The sequence below is a fragment of the Eretmochelys imbricata genome, chromosome 9 (genome assembly GCF_965152235.1).
Source record: "Eretmochelys imbricata isolate rEreImb1 chromosome 9, rEreImb1.hap1, whole genome shotgun sequence".
In the NCBI taxonomy this organism is placed as follows: Eukaryota; Metazoa; Chordata; order Testudines; family Cheloniidae; genus Eretmochelys; species Eretmochelys imbricata.
The window spans coordinates 25,500,435-25,524,412 of NC_135580.1; the positions used below are offsets into that span (position 1 = coordinate 25,500,435).

Here is a 23,978-nt window from a genome sequence, read left to right on the forward strand (position 1 = left end):
TCTTTTTGCGAATACAGACTAACAGGGCTGTTACTCTGAAACCTACATTGTTTTGTTAATTTCCATTCTGTGCTAGTAAGTAGTACACATTTTATGTTAATTCTCCAATTGTTTTATTTTGGAAAGGGTTACTTTCAATGTATATCCAATATTTCCTGTTCTTTGTCCTTTATTATGTTTCTTGTCCAAACTATAGACCAATCTAATTTGAATCAAGGGTACTGAGTAGGTGTATGTTGATGTAAAATTGTCCTTTTTATTGTTGACATTGTTGTTCTTGATGGAAACAGATTTCTTTCTCTTCTGTGTATTTGGAAGAATATACAAGAAACTCAAGGTATAAAAGCATTCTAGGAAAATCAAGTTTTATCTATGTGACAATGAAGGCCAAGATTTTAAATAGTGGATGCCTAAAGTGAGGTTCCTGGATCCATATTTAGGAACCAAAACAAGTGGCTTGATTTTTAAAAGTGCTGGGTATCCAACTGCTACCACTGAAATCAACACTGCTAATAAACTCATTAATTAGAATATTCACAGAAGCTAATACAATCGCTATTAAACTAGCAAAGGGAATTCCATTTTTTATTTGAGCAAATGTTTATGGAGATGTTTTTTATGTTAGTTGCCCAGCTCTAGTTGATGCTATTCACTTACACCATATATTATTATTACTATTTAGTATTACTATTATTGTATTACCATACCATTTAGGAGCACTAGTTATGGTCCAGAATCCCATTGTGCTAGGGACTGTATAAACAGAACCAAAAATGTAGTGCCTAATCATCTCTGTCCTCTTTAAGACATCAATTCAGCAAAGCACTCAAGGGACGTAAGGATGGACTTAACTTTAGACATGTGCTTAAGTCCCATTCGGGTTAATTAAGTCCTTTACTGAATAGAGATGGACTGTTGTATCCACACATCACAGTGCTGCTTTCATTGTATATCATCATCATCATCACCACTCCCAAAGCCACATTGGTCATTGGGGCACCATCATTGATGAGCAATCAACCAATTGTCTCCACCCCTGACGATTCTGTGTCAGTGCATGAGTCTCTGCGAAGTCCATTCCTGTCCACTCTTTTATGTTGTCAATCTATCTCTTCTTCTGTCTACCTCCTCTTCTCTTAGGGTGACCAGAGAGCAAATGTAAAAAATCGGGATGGGGGTGGGTGGTAATAGGAGCCTATATAAGAAAAAGACCCAAAAATCAGGACTGTCCCTATACAATCGGGACATCTGGTCACCCTATCTTCTCTTCCCCTGTACTGTCCCTTGGGGGATGATCTTGGATAGGCTAGATGATCTTGTTACTTGGCCATACCACTTCAGCTTGCACTTCTTCACGGTCATCAGGAGGTCTTCATATGACCCAGCGCATTGGGTGATGATGTTGCAGACCTCTTCATTAGTGACATGGTTGAAATAGGAGATGCCAGGATTTTACAGAAGTATCTCATCTCTACTACCTGTATTTTTCATTCCAGTTCTGCCATAAGGGTCCATGTCTTCCACGCATATAGAAAAATGGAGATGACCAATGCGTGCAGCAGTTTCAGTTTGGATTCCAGGGAGATGTTCTTATTCCTCCAAATTGACTTTAGCTTTGCCACTGCTGCTGCTCTTTGCACCGTTTTTGCCCGAATTTCTGCCTTGGATCCTTCATCAGTGATGATTGCCCCGAAACACTTGAGCTGTTTCACTGTCTCCAGCTCTTTTCCACTGACAGTGATATGTGAGCTGATCCCATCACGTTTGTCAGCTTGGTTTTCTCTGCAGTGATTTCCATGCCATATTTTGCGGAGGTTTCATCCAATCGTTTCACAAGGATGATCAATGTCATCAGCGAACGGAAGAGTTGATATTGTTCACCCCCCCAATGCTGACTGTGCATATGTGATCTTCTAGGGCATCAGTCATTATGTGCTTCAAGTAGACGTTGAACAGTGTGGGCGAAAGAAGGCAGCCTTGCCGGACTCCCACAGTGGAGTGAAACCACTCTCCTATTGTGCCATTGACGAGAACTGCACTGCTGGCCTTGGCATACAGTTGTTTAATGGTAAGAATAAGCTTATGACCAACATTGTACTTCTTCATGGTTGCCCAGAGAGCTTCGTGCCATACTCTGTCAAATGCCTTCTTGAAGTCAACAAAGACGTGGTAGATGTCCTGCTGGTGTTGTAAGTACTTCTCACATAGATCAAGAAGGATGAAAATCTGTTCTGTGATAGGTTTCAGAGTAACAGCCGTGTTCGTCTGTATTCGCAAAAAGAAAAGCAGCATCACTTGCCTCATAACCTCAGCCGTACGGAACACAATGCCATCCACAGCCTCAGAAACAACTCTGACATCATAATCAAAAAGGCTGACAAAGGAGGTGCTGTTGTCATCATGAATAGTTTGGAATATGAACAAGAGGCTGCTCGGCAGCTCTCCAACACCACTTTCTACAAGCCATTACCCTCTGATCCCACTGAGAGTTACCAAAAGAAACTACAGCATTTGCTCAAGAAACTCCCTGGAAAAGCACAAGATCAAATCTGCACAGACACACCCCTGGAACCCCGACCTGGGATATTCTATCTACTACCCAAGATCCATAAACCTGGAAATCCTGGGCGCCCTATCATCTCAGGCATTGGCACCCTGACAGCAGGATTGTCTAGCTATGTAGACTCCCTCCTCAGGCCCTACGCTACCAGCACTCCCAGCTACCTTCGAGACACCACTGACTTCCTGAGGAAACTACAATCCATCGGTGATCTTCCTGATAACACCATCCTGGCCACTATGGATGTAGAAGCCCTCTACACCAACATTCCACACAAAGATGGACTACAAGCCGTCAAGAACACTATCCCCGATAATGTCACGGCTAACCTGGTGGCTGAACTTTGTGACTTTGTCCTTACCCATAACTATTTTACATTTGGGGACAATGTATACCTTCAAATCAGCGGCACTGCTATGGGTACCTGCATGGCCCCACAGTATGCCAACATTTTTATGGCTGACTTAAATCAACGCTTCCTCAGCTCTCATCCCTTAATACCCCTACTCTACTTACACTATATTGATGTCATCTTCATCATCTGGACCCATGGAAAAGAAGCCCTTGAGGAATTCCACCATGATTTCAACAATTTCCATCCCACCATCAACCTCAGCCTGGTCCAGTCCACACAAGAGATCCACTTCCTGGACACTACAGTGCTACTAAACGATGGTCACGTAAACACCACCCTATACCGGAAACCTACTGACCGCTATTCCTACCTACATGCCTCCAGCTTTCACCCTGACCACACCACACGATCCATTGTCTACAGCCAAGCTCTGCGATACAACCGCATTTGCTCCAACCCCTCAGACAGAGACAAACACCTACAAGCTCTCTATCAAGCATTCTTACAACTACAATACCCACCTGCGGAAATGAAGAAACAGATTGATAGAGCCAGAAGAGTTCCCAGAAGTCACCTACTACAGGACAGGCCTAACAAAGAAAATAACAGAACGCCACTAGCCGTCACCTTCAGCCCCCAACTAAAACCCCTCCAACACATTATTAAGGATCTACAACCTATTCTGAAGGATGACCCAACACTCTCACAAATCTTGGGAGACAGGCCAGTCCTTGCCTACAGACAGCCCCCCAACCTGAAGCAAATACTCACCAGCAACCACATACCACACAACAGAACCACTAACCCAGGAACCTTGCAACAAAGCCCGTTGCCAACTGTGCCCACATATCTATTCAGGGGACACCATCACAGGGCCTAATAACATCAGCCACACTATCAGAGGCTCATTCACCTGCACATCCACCAATATGATATATGCCATCATGTGCCAGCAATGCCCCTCTGCCATGTACATTGGTCAAACTGGACAGTCTCTACGTAAAAGAATAAATGGACACAAATCAGATGTCAAGAATTATAACATTCATAAACCAGTCGGAGAACACTTCAATCTCTCTGGTCACGGGATTACAGACATGAAAGTTGCGATATTACAACAAAAAAACTTCAAAACCAGACTCCAGCGAGAGACTGCTGAATTGGAATTCATTTGCAAATTGGATACAATTAACTTAGGCTTGAATAGAGACTGGGAGTGGCTAAGTCATTATGCAAGGTAACCTATTTCCCCTTGTTTTTTCCTACCCCCCCCCAGACGTTCTTGTTAAACCCTGGATTTGTGCTGGAAATGGCCCACCTTGATTATCATACACATTGTAAGGAGAGTGATCACTTTAGATAAGCTGTTACCAGCAGGAGAGTGGGGTGGGGGTAGGTATTTTTTCATGCTTTGTGTGTATAAAAAGATCTTCTACACTTTCCACAGTATGCATCTGATGAAGTGAGCTGTAGCTCACGAAAGCTTATGCTCAGATAAATTGGTTAGTCTCTAAGGTGCCACAAGTACTCCTTTTCTTTTTGTTCTGTGATACTTCTTTCAGCATGAAAGCCAGCCTGTTCTTCAGCAATGATATTCTATGCTTGTGGTTTCAATCTGTTCAATATGACTTTCAACATCACTTCGCTGGGACGGCTAATTAAGCTTATGGTCCAGTAATTTTGACACAATTGCAGGTTGCCTTTCTTTGGCAGAGTGATGATTAGTGACTGTGTCCACATGGAGGGCCACTCACCGGTCTGCCAGATCTTGTTGCAGATCTTGGTGAGTACATCTATTACTATTTCTCCTCTGAACGTCATCAGTTCGGCTGGGAAGTTGTCAATACCTATAGTCTTTCTGTTCTTGAGTGATTTCACAGCTGTCTCCGCTTCTTCATGTAGTATTGGAAAGTCATCCTTCTCTGTTGAATCTGTGCTGTCTAAAACACTAGGATCTCCATTTGTCTGGTGGTTGTATAGATCAGCGCAGTATTTTGTCCACCTATTGATGATGTCCTTTCTTCTGTAAGACCGTTCCCTTCTTTGTCTTGAATTGTGTTAGCTTTGGTCCATCTTTCCTTCGTCAGATCTTTTACAACCTGGAAGGCTCATTTGCTATTTCTATTATTGATACACTCTTCAATTGTAGAGCATTGTTTTTTCAATCCATATCTCCTTGTCCACCTTAATTCCTTTCTTGATCTTTCTGCCAGTCACTCTGTATTTATCAGCTTCCTCAGTGCTGTTCTTGTCTCTCTTAAGTTCTCTTCTAATGTCACACATTTGTAGTATTGCATTTGTGAACCATGGTTTTGTCATCTTACGATGTTTCCCAAGGATTTCCATTGCTGCCTCATTCACTACAGCATTGCAATTATTGGTCATTGGTTCTAAATCTTCCTCTAGAGCAAGCAGCAGGGCAAATTTTCGGCCTATCATTACTTGGAATGACTCTGCAATGTATCGGTCTCTGAATCTTTCTAAGTCAAACTTGGTTCTGGTGAACTTTGGCCTGATTATTTTCCTTAGCCACAGCCAAAAATTTAGCATCACAAAGTTGTGATCACTTCCAATATCAGCACTGGGGAAGCTCCTTGTTTTAGCTCTGTTAATCCCAGAATGAAATCGGTTTTGCATCATGATATAGTCGATCTGGCTGTGATGTAGACCAGTGGTTCCCAAACTTATTCCACCGCTTGTGCAGGGAAAGTCCCTGGCGGGCCAGGCCGGTTTGTTTATGTGCTGCGTCTGCAGGTTCGGCTGATCGCGGCTCCCACTGGCCGCGGTTCACTGCTCCAGGACAATGGGAGTTGTTGGAAGCGGCGGCCAGTACGTCCCTCGGCCCGCGCCGCTTCCAGCAGCTCCCATTGGCCTGGAGCAGTGAACCGCGGCCACTGGGAGCCATGATCCACTGAATCTTCGGACGCAGCAGGTAAACAAAATGGCCTGGCCCACCAGGGGCTTTTCCTGCACAAGTGGAGGAACAAGTTTGGGAACCACTGATATAGACCATTACGTGCGTGCCATGTTGATCGTCTGGATGCTTTATGTGCTCCTAATGTGTTTGCAAGAACCAGATTGTTATAGCTGGCAAACTCCAAAAGTCTCAATCCTCTCTCATTGGTTACCACATTACAGAAAGGGCCACAATAATCTCGCCAATCTGCCTGTGCATCAGTACTCACTTTAGCATTCCAATCTCATTCCAGTCATTGTATATACTGAGATGAAACAGCTGCCTTTCTCATTCTGATCTGTATCAGCATACTGTGTTTATTTTAAAAAATGAAATAAAAAGCCACAAATAATCCAGAGTAGATATTATTACATCAAAAATAAACTACATTAAAAGAATGTTATTTAGATTGCAAAATCAAGCACCTGTAAATTAGGAAATATCAGATTTATGGTTTCTTATGCAACCTTAATTCTGCCCTTTTTTGTGTCTGAGCTGTGCCCTGAATGAGGCAGGAGTCCTGTGGAAAGAATAATATGTGATCATGTAATTAGAGACTGTATCATAATACATACACACAAAGGGACATAATTAAGGTTGCACAGCTAACCATAAACCTCACATTTCCTAACTTTTGAGTGCTTAACTTTGCCACCTAAATTTTTAATTTTTAACATAATTTTCTAGGATTTTTAATAAAGGAAAAAGGTGTAAAAATGTTGCTCTTTGCACATGTAACAGTGCACTCAAGTGTAACTGTGTGTATCAGCAGCAGGAGTGGGGCCCTGAGCCTGCAGCCCAGCTTGTTACCACTTCAGCTACAGAACTAACACCATTAAGTGGTAGTAGAAAAAGGCTGTTTCCCAGATAGGGAATGGACCACTAGGGATTGGTTGGGGTAGGGAGACCTGATCCCAGCCGCAGCCAGCCTCCTCGCTCTCTCCCTATTCCCTGGGAATTGGGGATCTGCAGCTGGATGTGGTGCCCCGAGGGATGAAGGGGATTTATGGTGGAGAGCTCAGCCTGACTGTCTCCCTTGCACCCAGCAGGAGATGTAGAGGTTATGGAGAGTGGTCTTCTGCCCAATGTGATGCCCCCAAAGTAAGGCATGGGCCACTGGAACTATATGCTGGGTCCAGGATTGTTGGGGAGCTCAGCCTGGCTGTCTTCTCCCATCCCACCCCTACAGCTGCTTGGCAGCTCCCCGGCATTCCCAATACAGTGTGTTACTGCTGATGCTTTGGGGTAGCATCAGCTCAACTTTAGAACGTTCACGTTCAGCTTATTTTGGCAGGCTGAGGAATGAAAAAGAGAGGGTGGTTTTAACAGTTTATATCCCTGAAAAAGCTGGACGGAATTTCATGGGGCAAAGAAAAGACACTTATGTAATCTGAGGATATTCCCTCTGCTGAATAGCAAAGACCTGTTGCAAATAAAGGATAATGTGAGCGCATCTCAAAGAAAAGGTTTGAAGACTCTTTTATAATGGAAAGCATTAGGCATTCTAAATATTGGGGTGGCCACCAGCTGCCCCATCTCAAATGTTTGTTTTGCACCCAACCATAACTGTAGAATGCAGCCTCGCATTCATTTCAGTCTGAATACAACAGAAGGGCCTGACTTCTGCCTACTGCAGAAAAAGACTCAAGTAATAAGGGCCTGATGCTGAGAGATGCTAAGGACCATGAGTTCCCACTGAAGTCAGTGGAACTCAGGATGCTCTGTGCTTTGATGGGTGTACTCAATGCCTTGAAGGAGAATGTTTGCAAATATTATAAAGAAAATTGTATTGAAAACCTTGAGGGAGAGCCACTTAGAAAAATGTACAACTGAAAGGTACCAGACTGTGAAAAGAGAGTTTTCTCTCTCTCTCTCTCTCTCTCTCATGCACATGCCACCTAGTGAGGGATAATAGAAAAGCACACCTAGCTTTTTGCCAGTTTTCAGTGCCGCTTCTTTCCAGTGCTTCAGACTCCATGAATACACTTTCCTTTTGACAAAATACATACTTTTAATTAAATCTTTAGACTCTTCTGTTGTTCTTTTGTCTTTTTATTCTGGAAGAGAAAAAATTTCACTTATTCTCAGTTACTCTTTTGCTGCTTTCTCATCCTTTCTAGTTCCAGCCTAGCCATGGTTTACATCAGCAGAGTTAATAGATCCTTTTCCTATCAATCAAAATTAATTAGTAGCCCTTTCCTTATAAAATATGTTCCATGGACCCTGAAAAATATGCTTCTAAGGCATACACAAAGGTTCTTTCAGGAAGGTGTTGAGGGATTCTGTTATGTTAGGATGCACCATTTTTAGGGATCTAGAACACAGCTATAAAGATAACCAGCTGGCATACACTTTTTCAACCCAAAATAATTTTAACACCCTTTCAAATTAACTTAGGCTAAGGAAGCAAAAATAGAATTTAAAGAAATTCATTGTGTTTTCTTTTAACTTTAGATTTACAGAATCTATAAAACAAAATCAACCTAACTTTCCATGTCTCCTATTTTATTTTCTGGGTTTATTTTGTTTGTTTCCATTTTTACCTTTTGTTGTTGGCTCTCTTTAGTTTCATTTTAAAACTAAAACTGAGCTTATCAGAGTTAGTAAATTTCAGGAGAAATTGCCACACACAATTTTGATTTGCCCCCCCTTTTTTTCAACTACCTCTACTAAGGACTGATTATTTTAAACAGTACAAATTGAGTTTAGTTTTAAAAATATCAGTGAATCTGGCTAGTGTTGTGTGCAGAATCAGAGGGGCTAAAAGTGCTCACTGGGTGAACTCTCCAATAGATAGTCACAGCAAAGCCAAGAGTCATTTATGCAAGTTGCCCCAAAGAAGTGCCAATACAATGTTATGCCCCTGACCCCTGGTCAGGCCCTGATGCTCTTTCTTTTCCTGAGAAAGACTGTCTTTAATTAGGAGTCAGAGTGGTGGAGCCAGGATGCTAGGGATTTCACCACCGAGTCCTTGCCCCTGGAACTCCCACTTAGAATTAATCTGTGCTGGCCTGTTCCACAGGTTGGGAGGGGACGATGGTATGGAAAGCCTCTGTTCCTCCATCCCAATTTGTCCCCTCCACGTCCACTGAGCCCATATCCAGAGGGATTTCCATATGTTTGCAGGGAAGAGACAAATTGCTGCAGAGCTGGCAGTCGTCTTCTCCCCTCATAGAATAACAGAGTTGGAAGGGACCTCTGGAGGTCATCTAGTCCATCCCCCTGCCCAGAGCAGGACCAATCCCAACTAAATCATCCCAGCCAGGGCTTTGTCAAGCCTGACCTTAAAAACTTCTGAGGAAGGGGATTCCACCACCTCCCTAGGTAACACATTCCAGTGTTTCACCACCCACCTAGTGAAAAAGTTTTTCCTAATATCCAAACTAAATCTCCCCCACTGCAACTTGAGACCATTACTCCTTGTCCTGTCATCTGCTATCACTGAGAATAGTCTAGATCCATCCTCTTTGGATCCACCTTTCAGGTAGTTAAAAGCAGCTATCAAATCCCCCCTCATTCTTCTCTTCCGTAGACTAAACAATCCCAGTTCCCTCAGCCTCTCCTCATAAGTCATGTGTTCCAGACCCCTAATCATTTTTGTTGCCCTTCGCTGGACTCTCTCCAGTTTCTCCACATCCTTCTTATAGTGTGGGGCCCAAAACTGGACACAGTACTCCAGATGAGGCCTCACCAATGTCGAATAGAGGGGAACGATCACGTCCCTCGATCTGCTGGCAATGCCTCTACATATACACCCCAAAATGCCATTGGCCTTCTTGGCAACAAGGGCAAACTGTTGACTCATATCCAGCTTCTCGTCCACTGTCACCCCTATGTCCTTCTCTGCAGAACTGCTGCATAGCCATTCGGTCCCTAGTCTGTAGCGGTGCATTGGATTCTTCCGTCCTAAGTGCAGGACTCTGCACTTGTCCTTGTTGAACCTCATCAGATTTCTTTTGGCCCAATCCTCCAATTTGTCTAGGTCCCTCTGTATCCTATCCCTACCCTCCAGCATATCTACCTCTCCTCCCAGTTTAGTGTCATCCGCGAACTTGCTGAGGGTGCAATCCACACCATCCTCCAGATCATTAATGAAGATACTGAACAAAACCGGCCTCAGGACCGACCCTTGGGGCACTCCACTAGATACCGGCTGCCAACTAGACATGGAGCCATGGATCACTACCCATTGAGCCCGACAATCTAGCCAACTTTCTACCCACCTTGTAGTGCATCCATCCAGCCCATACTTCTTTATCTTGCTGACAAGAATACTGTGGGAGACCGTGTCAAAAGCTTTGCTAAAGTCGAGGAATAAAACGTCCACTGCTTTCCCTTCATCCACAGAACCAGTTATCTCATCAAAGAAGGCAATTAGATTAGTCAGGCATGACTTTCCCTTGGTGAATCCATGCTGACTGTTCCTGATCACTTTCCTCTCCTCTAAGTGCTTCAGAATTGATTCCTTGAGGACATGCTTCATGATTTTTCCGGGGACTGAGGTGAGGCTGACCGGCCTGTAGTTCCCAGGATCCTCCTTCTTCCCTTTTTTAAAGATTGGCACTACATTAGCCTTTTTCCAGTCTTCCGGGACTTCCCCCGATCGCCATGAGTTTTCAAAGATAATGGCCAATGGCTCTGCAATCACGTCCGCCAATTTCTTTAGCACTCTCAGATGCAATGCATCCGGCCCCATGGACTTGTGCACGTCCAGTTTTTCTAAATAGTCCCGAACCACTTCTTCCTTCACAGAGGGCTGGCCACCTCCTCCCCATGCTGTGCTGCCCAGTGCAGTAGTCTGGGAGCTGACCTTGTTCGTGAAGACAGAGGCAAAAAAAGCATTGAGTACATTAGCTTTTTCTACATCCTCTGTCACTAGGTTACCTCCCTCATTCAGTAAGGGGCCCACACTTTCCTTGGCTTTCTTCTTATTGCCAACATACCTGAAGAAACCCTTCTTGTTACTCTTAACATCCCTCGCTAGCTGCAACTCCAGGTGTGATTTAGCCTTCCTGATTTCATTCCTACATGCCTGAGCAATATTTATATACTCATCCCTGGTCATTTGTCCAATCTTCTACTTCTTGTAAGCCTCTTTTTTGTGTTTAAGATCAGCAAGGATTTCACTGTTAAGCCAAGCTGGTCACCTGCCGTATTTACTATTCTTTCTACACATCGGGATGGTTTGTCCCTGTAACCTCAATAAGGATTCTTTAAAATACAGCCAGCTCTCCTGGACTCCTTTCCCCCTCATGTTATTCTCCCAGGAGATCTTGCCCATCAGTTCCCTGATGGAGTCGAAGTCTGCTTTTTTGAAGTCCAGGGTCCGTATTCTGCTGCTTTCCTTTCTTCCTTGTGTCAAGATCCTGAACTCAACCATCTCATGGTCACTGCCTCCCAGGTTCCCATCCACTTTTGCTTCCCCTCCTCGAATCTTGGACCAGATCTGCAGATTTGTGCTACTCTCTGCTCACATGTAGGTGAAATTTTGGCCTTGAACACCAAGGCAATTCATCACTTTTATGAATAGTCTATTGAGTGATCTTTTATACAAGTAGAAGAGTCAGGACCTCATTTTTTAGGGTCTTATCCTAGATGCCAATTGCAACAAGCCTCATGACATACATTTTATCCACCATGAAAGGTCAAATCTCTTCTGATGGGATTTAATTTTATGGTCTGTGGAAAAGTAGGCATTCCAAACATGGTACTTAGACCACAAAGTACCCCTCCCAGGCTTTGCTGCAAATATATTTATAGCGAATACCAATTTTCCCTCAGGAAATAGGTCATACCTAGAGGGGGGATACTGTAAAATGGGGGTGACCTTATATGAGACTGACATGAGAGTGAAGAGCTCACCTATCATAGCAAAGATTTGCACATTCCAAACACTCTGTACACAGAATTTGGTTTTGAGAGTTTTACATCTTTCAAAGTGTCCCTTGATTTTAAATCCACTCTTTGTAGCTGTAGTAAATCCCAGTGTTTAATTCCCATCTGTACTGATTCAGCCTTCCTTGATAATTAACATGAGAAAAGAATGTGAGGGGAAGAAAGTAAAAGAGAAATGAAGTGCCAAAGAATGGGTGGCAGAAGACATAGCAGGGCTATATGACAGTGAAATAAGCAAAGGGAGTTCTATACATAGTTATTTTTAATTTTATTACTAGCAAAGACGGTGCTGCCTTAAAGTTGGTTTTCCTGCTGTTTTCAGACGGGGTCACAGCTAGGTCATTCCAAAGCAGATGACTTTTTCTGTTTTGTTTCCTCACAAAGGAAGTGATTGTTCCTTTCAAACTGTTTGGGTCATTCAGTTACCCTCTCACTGCTGCATTCCACTTCATTTTCTATGCTCTGTCAGAATGCAGCACGGTACCTGTGAAGTGCTGATGTCCAGACAAGCCTCCTAAATTGCTCAGCAACTGACGTGATTTTTGTCCAGTACACTGCGTATGTTCAGCAGTACCTAAATTAGGGACATTTTTAAAAGTCTAATACTCTACCTACTTTATATCATTATTGGTACTAGCAAAGCACCTTGGAATCCTAGAGGACCCTATTGTGCTAGGTACTGAACAAACACAGGGTAATAATGGTCCCTGCTCCAAGGATCTTACAATGTAATTATAAGACAAGAAACAAAGATGGATGCAAACAGACAAAGGAGGTCAAGGAAACAATGAGACAACCCCATAGACCAAAAGAGCTCTGCCCTGTGGTTAGATCTGAACTTACTAATAGAGCTGTATGAAATGTGTGCAGCAAAATTAAAAACATTCATAAGATGCTACTCCTTTAGTTGGAGGGGTATTTTTATTTTTGTAAGAGTAGGTACTGTGGCCAGGAGGGCCAGCAGAAACCATTTGGGCTCTGTTTCTTCGAAGCAGAGGTTTTAGTTAGATTGCTCTCTGGGAAGTATAAAAATACATTTTTTGAAAAGGGCCCAGGCTCTGATCCAAGTAATACCAGTGTAGATGGGAGTGAAGCCCATGCAGTTAATTTGATTTACACTGCTACTATGGACATCTGAATAAAGCTCCTTGTCTCAGTGTAGTTTTCCCAATGTTTCCCTTCCAATGCACCAAATTTCTAATTTATTAAACCTTAGCCTGGAGAACCAAGAAATGGGGGATAAGGCAGAGGTGTAGGCTGTCCACAGAGGTGATATTGATAACGTAAAATTTTGAGAGCAGGATTTCTTCCATGTGTCAATTCTTGAGAAGTAGATGAGTATACTGCATCCCCCGGGACCCAGGAGCAGTAACAAGAGAGAGGATCAGAAAGGTACTGAGAAGGAGTTAATGACCATGAGGTGGTTGTAATGGAGAGGTGGATACGACATTGAAGGACACAGTTTAGGAATGTAACCAATATAGCGGAGGGGAAACCATTTCATCCGAGTGTGATGTGTCAGGGCAAAGGCCCCAGCTACCGGGAAGGCAGAACATTTTCTGTAGCAGCACTGTGTGTGCAAGACTGCTTCTGCCACAGCTTTGACTCCTGTTATCTCCATCTCATCCCTGTGTGGCACCCAAAAAGCAGCAGCAAGGGGAGGAATGCATGTGATAGTGTGCACGCAGTGCCCAGAATAGAATGAGAGAACGTGAAGAAGGGCTGGTTGCTCCTCCATAGTTACAGCTGCAACCAACTTGCATGAGAAACAGTCGCTGTGAGGAGGTGTGTGGAGGCCTGGCCTCTCCAAAGGTTGCCAGTGCCTCCCTTGTCAGCCCTCTGAGCTAGTAGGTGTTCAGCAGAAATGGTGTTGTGAGCTTCCCAGAAGCACTGCCCTGACTGCTCATCCTTTCCACACTGGCAGCCTCTAGAACTGAGGTGGGCAAACTACGGCCCGTGGGACCGTCCTGCCTGACCCCTGAGCTCCTGGCCCGGGAGGCTCACCCACCCCCCATGGTCCGTCTCCCCCACCGCGCAGCCTCAGCTCACTGCGCCGCTGGTGCAATGCTCTGGGCGGGGGGGCTGCGAGCTCCTGGGGCAGCGCAGCTGCAGAGCCCGGCCTGACCCGGTGCTCTGTGCTGCGCGGCTGCCTGTCCTGGTGCAGCCGCGCCGCCAGCCACTGGTGCTCCAGGCAGCACGGTAAGGGGGCAGGGAGCAGGGGGCGTGGATAGAGGGCAGGGGAGTTCAGGGTGATGGTTAGGGGCCGGGAGTGTGGATAGGGGTCGGGGCGGTCAGAGGGTGGGGAACAGGGGGATTGAAGGGGGGCAGGGGTCCCGGGGCAGGGCAGTCAGGAAGGAGGGAGGGTTGGATGGGACAGCGGGGGGCAGTCAGGGGTGGGTGTTCCAGGGGCAGTCAGGGGACAGGGAGCAGGAGGGGTGGATAGGGTAGGGGTCCCAGGGGGGCAGTCAGGAATGAGAGGATTGGTTGGATGGGGCGGCAGGGGGTAGTTAGGGGTGGGAGATCCAGGGGTGGTCAGGGAGAAGGTGTGGTTGGATGGGGCAGTTAGGGGCGGGTGGTCCGGGGCGGGTGTTAAGGGACAGAGAGCTGGGGGGGGGGGAGGGTGGATGGGGCAGGGGTCTAGGGGCGGGCCGTCAGGGGGTGAGAAAAAGGGGGGGTCGGATAGGGGATGGGGGCCGTGCCACGCCTGGCTGTTTAGGGAGGCAAAGCCTCCCCTAACCAGCCCTCCATACAATTTTGGAAACCCGATGCGGCCCTCAGGCCAAAAAGTTTGCCTGCCCCTGCTCTAGAATCTCCGATCCCTCCCTACTGCCCAGAGTTCAGGCTAATCCCCTGCCCTGAGCCACCAGCTCTGCTATCACCCCTTTCATGTCACTTATTGGAGGACACCCCTCCCTAAACCCAAATGACTTTTTCTCTCCCTACTGCCCACCCAGATTTGATTCCTCTCCTCTCCTTTCTCAATAGCCACCCCCAGAATCATCCACGTCTCTGCTGCCTCTTCCAGTCATCCCTTCTGCTTATCCTGCTACTGCTGATGTTTCCTGAGGAACAACACTATTGACCTCTGTGCTTACCTAGCCTAAATTGAATCATACCCACCTCACAGCCATCTTGTTTGACGCCAAGTTGACAAAAGTGCTGGCACTTCCTTTACTGGCATTCTCTTTTGCTGACTTGTGAAGGTGCCTGGAAAAGAAAATTCACCTCACAACTGTAGTCAGAACACACAGGTGGGCTATTTGTCAAACCAGTGACATTATGGGCCTGGTTCTGAGCTCAAGTCAGTTGCAAATAGAAGTATCTATCTATGGGTGAGCTTATGACACTTCTACTCTCAGTGAGTAGAACCTTACTCCACAAATGGTCCCATTGACTTCAACAGGACCATATATGAAGTTAGCTACTATTCAATGTAAATTAAAGATTCTGGAGTCTAACCCAATGTGTGTAATGGGTTGCTGAATTAAGCTCAATTCTTTAATTTAAATAGTTACTCCTGATCTATACTGTTCTAATTACTCTTGATCAGTAGCCACCCTTTATCTAGCAGCCACCTCTTTCTTATGCAATAATACCATGCAAACCACAGAGGGAAAATAATTAAATTTAAGAGAACCTGCCTTTGTATTAGAAGTCACCCTCAATTTAAATCTTCAGGGTCAAGTAATTGGATTAAACAGAAGCTGCAGCTTCTAAACATTTGATATATTCTATAGGGATGTCTGTTCCCAACAGACCAAGTATGATAGATATTTTTTTAAAGAAAGCTTAAATATGTACATTTTTAAACCTATTAAACCAATAGCTAGGATGGGTAAGAAATTGTCTATCTCATAATAGTTTGCAGAGTAGATTGCAAAGATGTTTATACATAACATGTAACTATAGCCATAGAGAATAAATCACCTCTTAAAGGGAAATGCTTTCAATTTTCATAGCATAATAACCCTATCATTCTTGAGTGACAAAGAGAAACAAAACTGTAAGTCAGTGACAAGACCACTGTCATGACTGAAAAGAAGATGTGTAACTCACCCTAAAAAATTATGCATTTTTAATAACTTATTTGTTGACTATGTTTTATAAATGATTGATGAACATTTGATTTTCTTTACAGATGTTCTTGAATTACTAGATGCTCTGTGCCTGGTAGAAATCCTACGGAGTGTCAAGTGCTGCTGACTCTTTCTTTAAATAGAGGCGTTGCTTTGCAATACTGTTTGAAATCAGGCCATAGATGAGATTTCCATGTTTAATATATTGCCTCTCTGATACCATTTGTTAAGGACAAGAGTTTACACTATTAAAAAAGAGTGTGTACAAATAATGCAGAGAGCATAGCCTCCCTAACCTTGGAGGTCTTGTACGTGCTAAACTAGGCATTACTATTCATATTCTGAGTGAAGATGTAATGCTTTTATATTCCAGGTACGTGTTTATAAATATAAATATGAGTTATTACACGTTTTATAATTGGATTCAACACAATAAGGCTGAAAGCACTGAAAGACAGATGCATGCTGTGCTATCTGTGTTATTCTTTCTATCTTTCTTTATATTTGTGTAATTCAGTGGTTCAGCAAACATGAGAAAACAATTTTAAACTGGCCTGCTGATATTCTGCTGTCTAGTCATGGGTTCTGCATATATCTGATACTTTATAGGTCTGCACAATACTGCTGTATCTGTTACCAATGAGCACAGAGGACTTGATTCCTGACACAGCACTGATTTTATTACAGTAGTGAGCATCCATAGCTGGAAAGTAGAGTGACCCTTACACCCAAGTCATTATGCTCCAGGGATTTGTGGCCTTTGTGCAAATTGTCCTTTTGTTCATTACAAATCAGCACCTGGTGCTTCCTCCAATAACCGACATCTATCCAACACAGGGCAGCTGCAACATAAGTAACACTTAATAGGCAGATTGGAATTTATAAACTACCAAGTGATATCCCACAAGGTGGCACAGGTATAGGGAAAGTGATAAAGAACTTGCAATTTGGCAGGTTAAGTAATGCATGCCATAAATTAAATAGCAAATGTCTTAAGCAACCTACAGAAACAGTCCTTGCCTGACCGTAGTCTGAATCCACAGCACACCCAGTGACGGCTTAGCAGCAGGGGAATTTGCCTTCTTCTTGCTACTGTGTTTTTGAAGCCCAGGAAGATCTTCAGCTCGGACTTCTCTTTGCCATACTGTGGCACAGAATGTCAGCAGTCCCTTCAGACGTGAGTGAGGACTGCTTGTGCCAGTGCATGCATAGTGTGGCTTCTCTGTCCAGCTCTGTCTCTCCCATCCAGAAGCTTGTCCTAAGATGGATGCCAAAGAACCACCTCACTGAACCTGCTTCGCATTACTAGGAGCTCCCAAGGGACCTACACTCTCTGATATACACAGATGCCACTTAAGAGGTTAAGAAAGCGATGTGGGTGGTATGAAGATATGTATACTGTTTGTTTAAAACCATAGAAGGAAGCCAGGATGCGAAACAGAAGCTCTACAATGAAGCGGAGAGAGCAAGCGTGCAGTTTTAGGAATAATACTGTTTTTCTTATTCCAGCAAAGTTACTTCTTCAGTGTTACAAAAAGGGACTCATTCTGTGAGTCTTTACCATTGTTCCATGACATTGTGTCAGAAGTTGACACATTTTGAACTAACATCAATAAGAGGAAAAGAAAATACTAATGTTCATCCTTCCATAAGACTTTCAGTTTTATAAAGCCATGGAGTGACCTGAGTGGAAGATGTGCTTCACCATATTTCAAAGAAAGCTTACCCCAAAGTGGCGAGGTGCATATCCTCTCATTTAATTTACTGAGTGGTGAGTGAGGCTGAAAATACTTATAAATTGTTTACCTTTGCTGAGGAAGGGGATTAAAAAATACCTTGACATTGTCTTAAAAAGTCTAATGAGCGTTTCATTCCAAACAGGAATGGAAAATACACAAATGGGAGTGCTTTTACCAAAGGGTCCAGATGGCCGGAGATAGTGTGAAGGCCCTCTTTGAACAAACAAAGCCGTGTGACTTTGCATTCAGTCAAGAAGTCCACATATGAGATTGTTTGGTAGGTGAGATTTTAAACAAGGAACTCTGAGAAGCTGAAGTTGACAGCTGAGCTAGCTCTGGAACAGCTATCACAATTACTGTAAATGCACATAGCAGAAGCATGATGCAAGAAGCAGCAAAGAAAAATTTACCAAGAGGAAAAAGAGAAGTACCATCAAGAAAGCCTCTTAAGAACACTGAGTTCCCTTGGCAGAAATGTGACAAGAGAGAACAGTGCAGATGAAGTCCACCCAGCCAGCGGGAGCATATGCAGAGAATGTAAGTGTAACCCCCATTTCTTTTTATTATTTCATGGTGGTCAGCCAAAAACACTTACTGCTGTAATTACAGCTGCTGTTTCTACTTGCTCTCAGACAAAGTGGCAATAAAGAGCCTTGAATGGCTGCAAAGAAGTAGTTGCTATTTCAGCACGCTACAGGGAGTGTGGGAAATTGTTAACCATGCTCAGTAGTTGTTTTGAAGCTGGTGCAGAAGCTTCATTAAGGGCAGGTTTTCCTGCATGTGCACACGTACCCCGAGAGAGAAGCTGGAAGCTCCTAGCCAATCAGTAGTGAGTTATGTCAGGGGTACAAAACCTACAGCCTTGGTGAGCACTGGTCAGATCCAGCCTAGCCCTGCAGGGACAAGCTAGAGTTGCCAGGGATAACCCAGACAGAATCCATGGGTTGGATCTCAGTGCAGTTGCCTGTAATTTTAAAGAAGTCAGTGGGATTGAGACTGGGACCACACCATAAAGGAGGATCCCAGACTGGATGCCAAATGTCTTCAGCAGCTGCACTACATCTTGAAACCAAACACCGTGTGTGAGCCTAACAGCTACAGTCATTGTCCATTTGTTTTCTTCCTTATTTGAAGTGTTGTTTGTGCCCAATATTGGGGATGATGAAACAACTGGTTATATAGTACAATCAAATGTTTTATTTAATTGCCAGTGTAATACCCTGGGTGAGCTTACGTTAAAGCAGAAGATCTCCCATTGTCAGAAATCCCTGTATTTATTTAGTGTCTGGGCCCTGTGTTATGCTCTTCATTTTAAAAGAAAATAAATTTCTAGTTAGGGTACACTGTAACTGCTGTGCTGCAAAAGAGGTGTATTTTTTACTGTTATTCAAAAAAAGGAATTTGAAATTATCAGCTGGGTGCACGCACGTAACTGTCTTGTGATTAAGGCTACGATTTAGTTAGGGGTATTTTTAGTAAAAGTCATGGACAGGTCAGGGGCAATAAAAAAAAAAAAAAAGTCCCAGCCCCTGACCTGTCCATGACTTTTACTAAAAATACCACTAACTGTATCGTAGGCACTGAGGGTGGGGGGATGCTCCAGCAGATGCTGCTGCTGCTGGTGGGGCTCAGGGGCCCCGCTGCTCCCCCTCAGGGCAGGGGGAGACGGCACCCTGGGCCCCCGCCATGGCTCCGGGGGGTGGGGGGGACACAGAGACCTGGGGCACCACTACTACCGCTGCAGCTGCTGCTCTGGGCAGGGGGGCATCACCCTGGGGCCCTGTCCTGCCACCACCGCTCCTGTCCCACTGCCGCCCCCCCCCCCCCCCCCACACACTGCTGCTCCACCCCCACTGCTGCTCCTGCTGCTGCTCCGGGCTGGGCGGGCAGGGCCACGCCCTGGAGCCCCGGCACTGCTGCTGCTGTTCCGGGCGGGGAGGGTGACCCAGGGCCCTGTCGCTGCTGCTGGAGGGTGGGGGGACCCAGGGCGCTGCTGCTGCTCCCAGACTGCTGCTCCGGGGCAGCCTGGGACCAGCTGCCTTGGGGCCACCTGAGCAGCAGCCAGTGCCCAGCTGCTCAGGCAGCCCCTGGGGTCAGCCACACAGGCCGCTGCAGAAGTCCCGGAGGTCCCGGAAAGTCATGGAATCTGTGACCTCCGTGAAAGACTCACAGCCTTAGTCATGATAAAGACTGGTACTGGATTCCTAAGGAGAGAATGAAAGTGAATCCTGTTATAATTTCCACTTTTGGTATTTGGAGGCTTCCTTTAGAAAATCCCGCTGTAGTCTCTTGCAAAAATAGAAATTCATGTTCTATGCAAAGACTTTGTCAGCTTTGTCAGAGGAGTCCGGTAGCACAGAATTGATAAGTAAATTGACCTACCTGCCCTCTACATAGGTTACAGAAGAATGAAGGCTATTGAGAGTGTGTCAGTTGAAGTAAAAATGACGGCCCGTGCAAGGGTGGGTGGTGCCTATTTCTCCTCCTGTCTTGTGACAGTAATCCCAGACAGACTTGGCCTGTTAATCTCAAGGTTTAGAGAACTGTGGTTGACTTAAAGTTGATTCAGGGTAGAGGCAATTGTGATTTGTAAATATACTTTTAAGGAAAGGAGTCCTAGCTTTTAGTTGGAGCAGCCCAGGTAGGACAGATAAATTGCAATCCTGTACTTTGACAAAAGCAAGGTGTATGCAGCAGATCTAGCGCCTTGCCTGACATAACTTGAGGGTTGTAGAGTGGGGTGTCTGTTAGCCACTTTTTGTAGCTTTCTGATCCTCGGGGTACCAGTTCAGTCCTGAAGAGCAACTCAGGGCATGTCTACACTCCTTATGGTGGCGTGTCAAGTACATTCACTGCACTCACCCCCTAGTATGGGTACAAATAGCAGTGTAGATGGAGAGGCACTACTTAGGCAAGTAAAGCCATGCCAGAACCTTAGAGTATGTCCCCTACATGGCTCTCTGCGTGCCCAAGCAGTGCCTACCACCTATTTTTAGCAGTGTAGTGTCCTGCTCTTTACTGCGGTGTACAGCTACATGTAACCTACACGCCGCTGTTAGCGTGGGCAAGACCCTAGCGTAGTCTCAAGATTGTTCTGAGTTGTTGTAGCCCTCAAGGGGCTGTTCAGTATCTGGGGAATCACTGGACAGCAGCAATACCCCTTTCTCCCAGCCATGCCCTCCTGTGATGAGCAGATCATCAGCTGGCCAGTCAAGTCGTGTTTTCATCTGTTTTGCCCTGCTAGAGCAATACAAAGCCTGTAGAAGAGGCCCTTGCTGGCATACATCACAAGTGAAATGAATGTGGGGGTGTCAATCACATTTTAGTGCCAGTCTACAGCAGTCTTAGCCTTAAACGATAATACAATTAAACAGAGACTGTCTGTCGTGCTATGGATACACCCAAAGCCAGTATTTGAATAGCAGCACTGTTGCTGATCAGAGTGGAGAGGCAGAGCTCTGCAAAAAGGTTGCATTCCACCTGCCTGCCTCCGTTGGCTCTTTACAATACTGTCAATTTATCAGTTTAATCAGCATCACATTTACTAAATGTAAAATATCGGTACATATCCAAAGGCACACGATCTGCTGGTTTGCCTGTACTTAGTCAAAAGACAGTAGTCATTCAGTACTTGATGCTCTTTGTATTTGAATCTTCTATGGAATAAAAGTTTATGTACCCCCCAAACTGATGCTGATCCATAACAAAGCTAGCACACAACTTGCCAATTTTGTGCTGCTGATTGCTATCTGTCTGTAACAACCTTTTTTCAATGTTGTCAATGTATAAATATATAGTTACACACATACATACAGTTGGAGTAAGAATAAAAAGGGAGAACAGGATACACTGTCAGTTTCATCTTTTATAAAAGGCTTTTGCAGCTTTCTCCCTCTCTGTGCTCAGACTACAGAAAACATAGTAAGAATAAAAGCAGCTCTCCAGCTTGTGATGCACAGCTGTGGAGCAGCCCTGGGCTTTCAGGGATGACATTTATGGCTGACATCAGGTCTGAGTATTTGCATTGGATTTTAGTGTCAGCATTGGAGGTGGGGCTTAGCAAGGACTCTGTTTTGTGTTTCTGATCTAGCTAAGAGGCAGCTCTGCCTGGAAAGATACTAATTTCCCCCCTTTCTGCTATCCTGCTTGGATCTGACTCCTCCCTCCTGCAGCTCTGAACAGCGCAGGCTGAATCAAAGAGCCTCTCATTCTCTACTATGTTTCTCCCTGAACCAGTTTGGCTTGAGCATACCTGACATTCTGCCTTCATTTCAACTGAACTCTCGAGTAAGGCACATTGTCTGCTATCTGTCAAAAGTGAATGGTATTTTATTTCCGCAAGAACCCAATTTAATCATCCTCTTGCACTTGGAAGGATTATAAAGAACCAGCTCAACCCCCAAAGTCTGTTTTAAGGAGGAATTGCTTTTTTGTCAGCATCGTGCGCTCTTTGATACATGTGTTAATGTTTCCTTTGATTTGATGGAGCCTGCTTTTTGGGTGTGAGTTATCCTGGATTTAGAGGACACACACATCTGAATGTATCCTGATCAAGTGTCAAAAAGGAGAGTCTATGAAAACAAAGAAGAAACTTGTGATGTGGAGCAGTTCCGATTCATCTGACAAAAACTTGCGGAGTCGGTGAGAAGGCAAAATAAAATCCCTAACAACCATGTCGGTAACATCTAGTCATTTCCCACTGAATGGGACAAGCCTCTTTACTGAAAATCATGGCATTATGGATATAACCAATGGACAAAGAACTTTGAATATCTTTCTTTTTTGCTTGATGTTTATAATTACGCTCACTACCCTGCTGGGCAGCATTTATTCACTAGTGTCCTTACTGAAAATTCAAAACAAAACCACACTTTCAATGATTGTGATTTCCTTGTCTGTGGATGATTTGATAAGTGTGGTGCCAGTGACTATCTTTATGCTCATGCAGTGGTCAAGCGAGGCACTCCCCCAGCCTCTGTGTACCACATCAGCGCTGCTTTATTTATTTCAGGGCATTTCTAGCAATCTGAAAGGTACTCTTATAGTTTCTTACAACTTCTACACAATCAACAAAACTGTGATGTGGAGTCAGTGGACCTCCAAACAGCCAGTGAGCATGATATGGGCCATTCTCGCTATCTGGACTGTCAGCTTGCTGGTGTGCATTTTGCCTCTCTGTGGTTGGGGCACCTATGTTCCCACCTCTTGGGGTTGCCTCACAGATTGCACCAGTTCCTATGTCCTGTTTTTATTCATTGTCTACTCGCTGTGCTTCTGCCTTCTCACCGTGCTTTCTGTCCCTCTAACTTACCAACTGTTGTGCTCAGATGAGCAACAGCGTCTTTATGTCAATTACCAGGAAATCACCAGAGGCTATTTCACCCCTGGGACGCCCCCAGTCTGTAGCACCGCCCCATCCCTTTCTCTGGAGGACCCCGTGGATAAAACCCTGAAGCATTTCCGAAATGCCTGTCCCAGCTCGGAGATCGTATCCAGGCAAAGCCCGGCTGAGCGCTGTGGGCTGGACTCCCATTGCACAGACAGCGTGCAGAGCAGGAGCTACACTGTGGAGTGTGCTCAGAAACGATTCTCGCTGATTCTTGCGTTGACAAAAGTCATTCTCTGGCTTCCAGCAATGGTAAAAAGTCAGACTTCTTTGCATATTTGTAATGATTTATTTACACAGGGAGAGAGTTTGTGAGATATTAATTGAAACAGTCATCCAGCAATTATGAACAGCATAAATCACGTCCATAGAAGTCATTTCAACTAGAGCTGTGTTTGTCTGGCTTTCATCAGGATTGATACATTCATACAAAATCAGTGCATTTCAAAAATGAAAAGCCAGATTCATCCTTGTTTTTCCAGTTTTACATCAGTGTAACGCCACTGAACCCAGCACAGAGCTAGGCTAATGGTAGGGGTGAATCAGGTTTTGTGTTTCAAGCAGTCTGGCAGGCATTGGGTTGACTCTCTGAGATCTGTGAGTTTTACTAAGGCAGATTGTTTTTCCTCCATCCTCACAGTTCTGAGTCACGCCCTTTGCCAGTCATCTCTGGGTAAGAAACTGAAGCTTGTCTGAGAAGTGATGAAGAATGTTTGTATCTTTGTAATTATTGAAGCATTACAACATTTTGATGCGATGTATGGAAAGGATAAATATAACAAAGGATACTTACAAGTGAGTCCTTTGCTGGGCATGTGAACATGTTGGGAATTGTTCAGTGTCATCCTTGTCCTATGGATGTGTATGGAGTCAGCCTCTCAGCTCCTATCCATAAAGAATGAGAATTATCATGCACGTGAAGCCAAATCCTGCCTGGCACTGAGTGCCCTCAAACCCCATTGACTTTGGGAGTGGGGGATGCTCAGCGCCTCACTGGATTGGCTCAGTCAT

At 44.7% G+C, this 23,978-nt stretch overlaps 1 protein-coding gene across 1 annotated transcript in view; it reads left to right on the forward strand.

Annotated features, from left to right (window-relative positions):
- The first annotated feature begins 22,253 nt into the window (after positions 1-22,253).
- GPR149 (G protein-coupled receptor 149) overlaps positions 22,254-23,978 on the forward strand; it is a 33,500-nt gene continuing 31,775 nt past the window's right edge. Inside the window, exon 1 of the mRNA XM_077827328.1 lies at positions 22,254-23,219. Within this exon, the coding sequence (XP_077683454.1) occupies positions 22,254-23,219 (966 nt within the window). The remainder of the gene's footprint in view (positions 23,220-23,978) is intronic.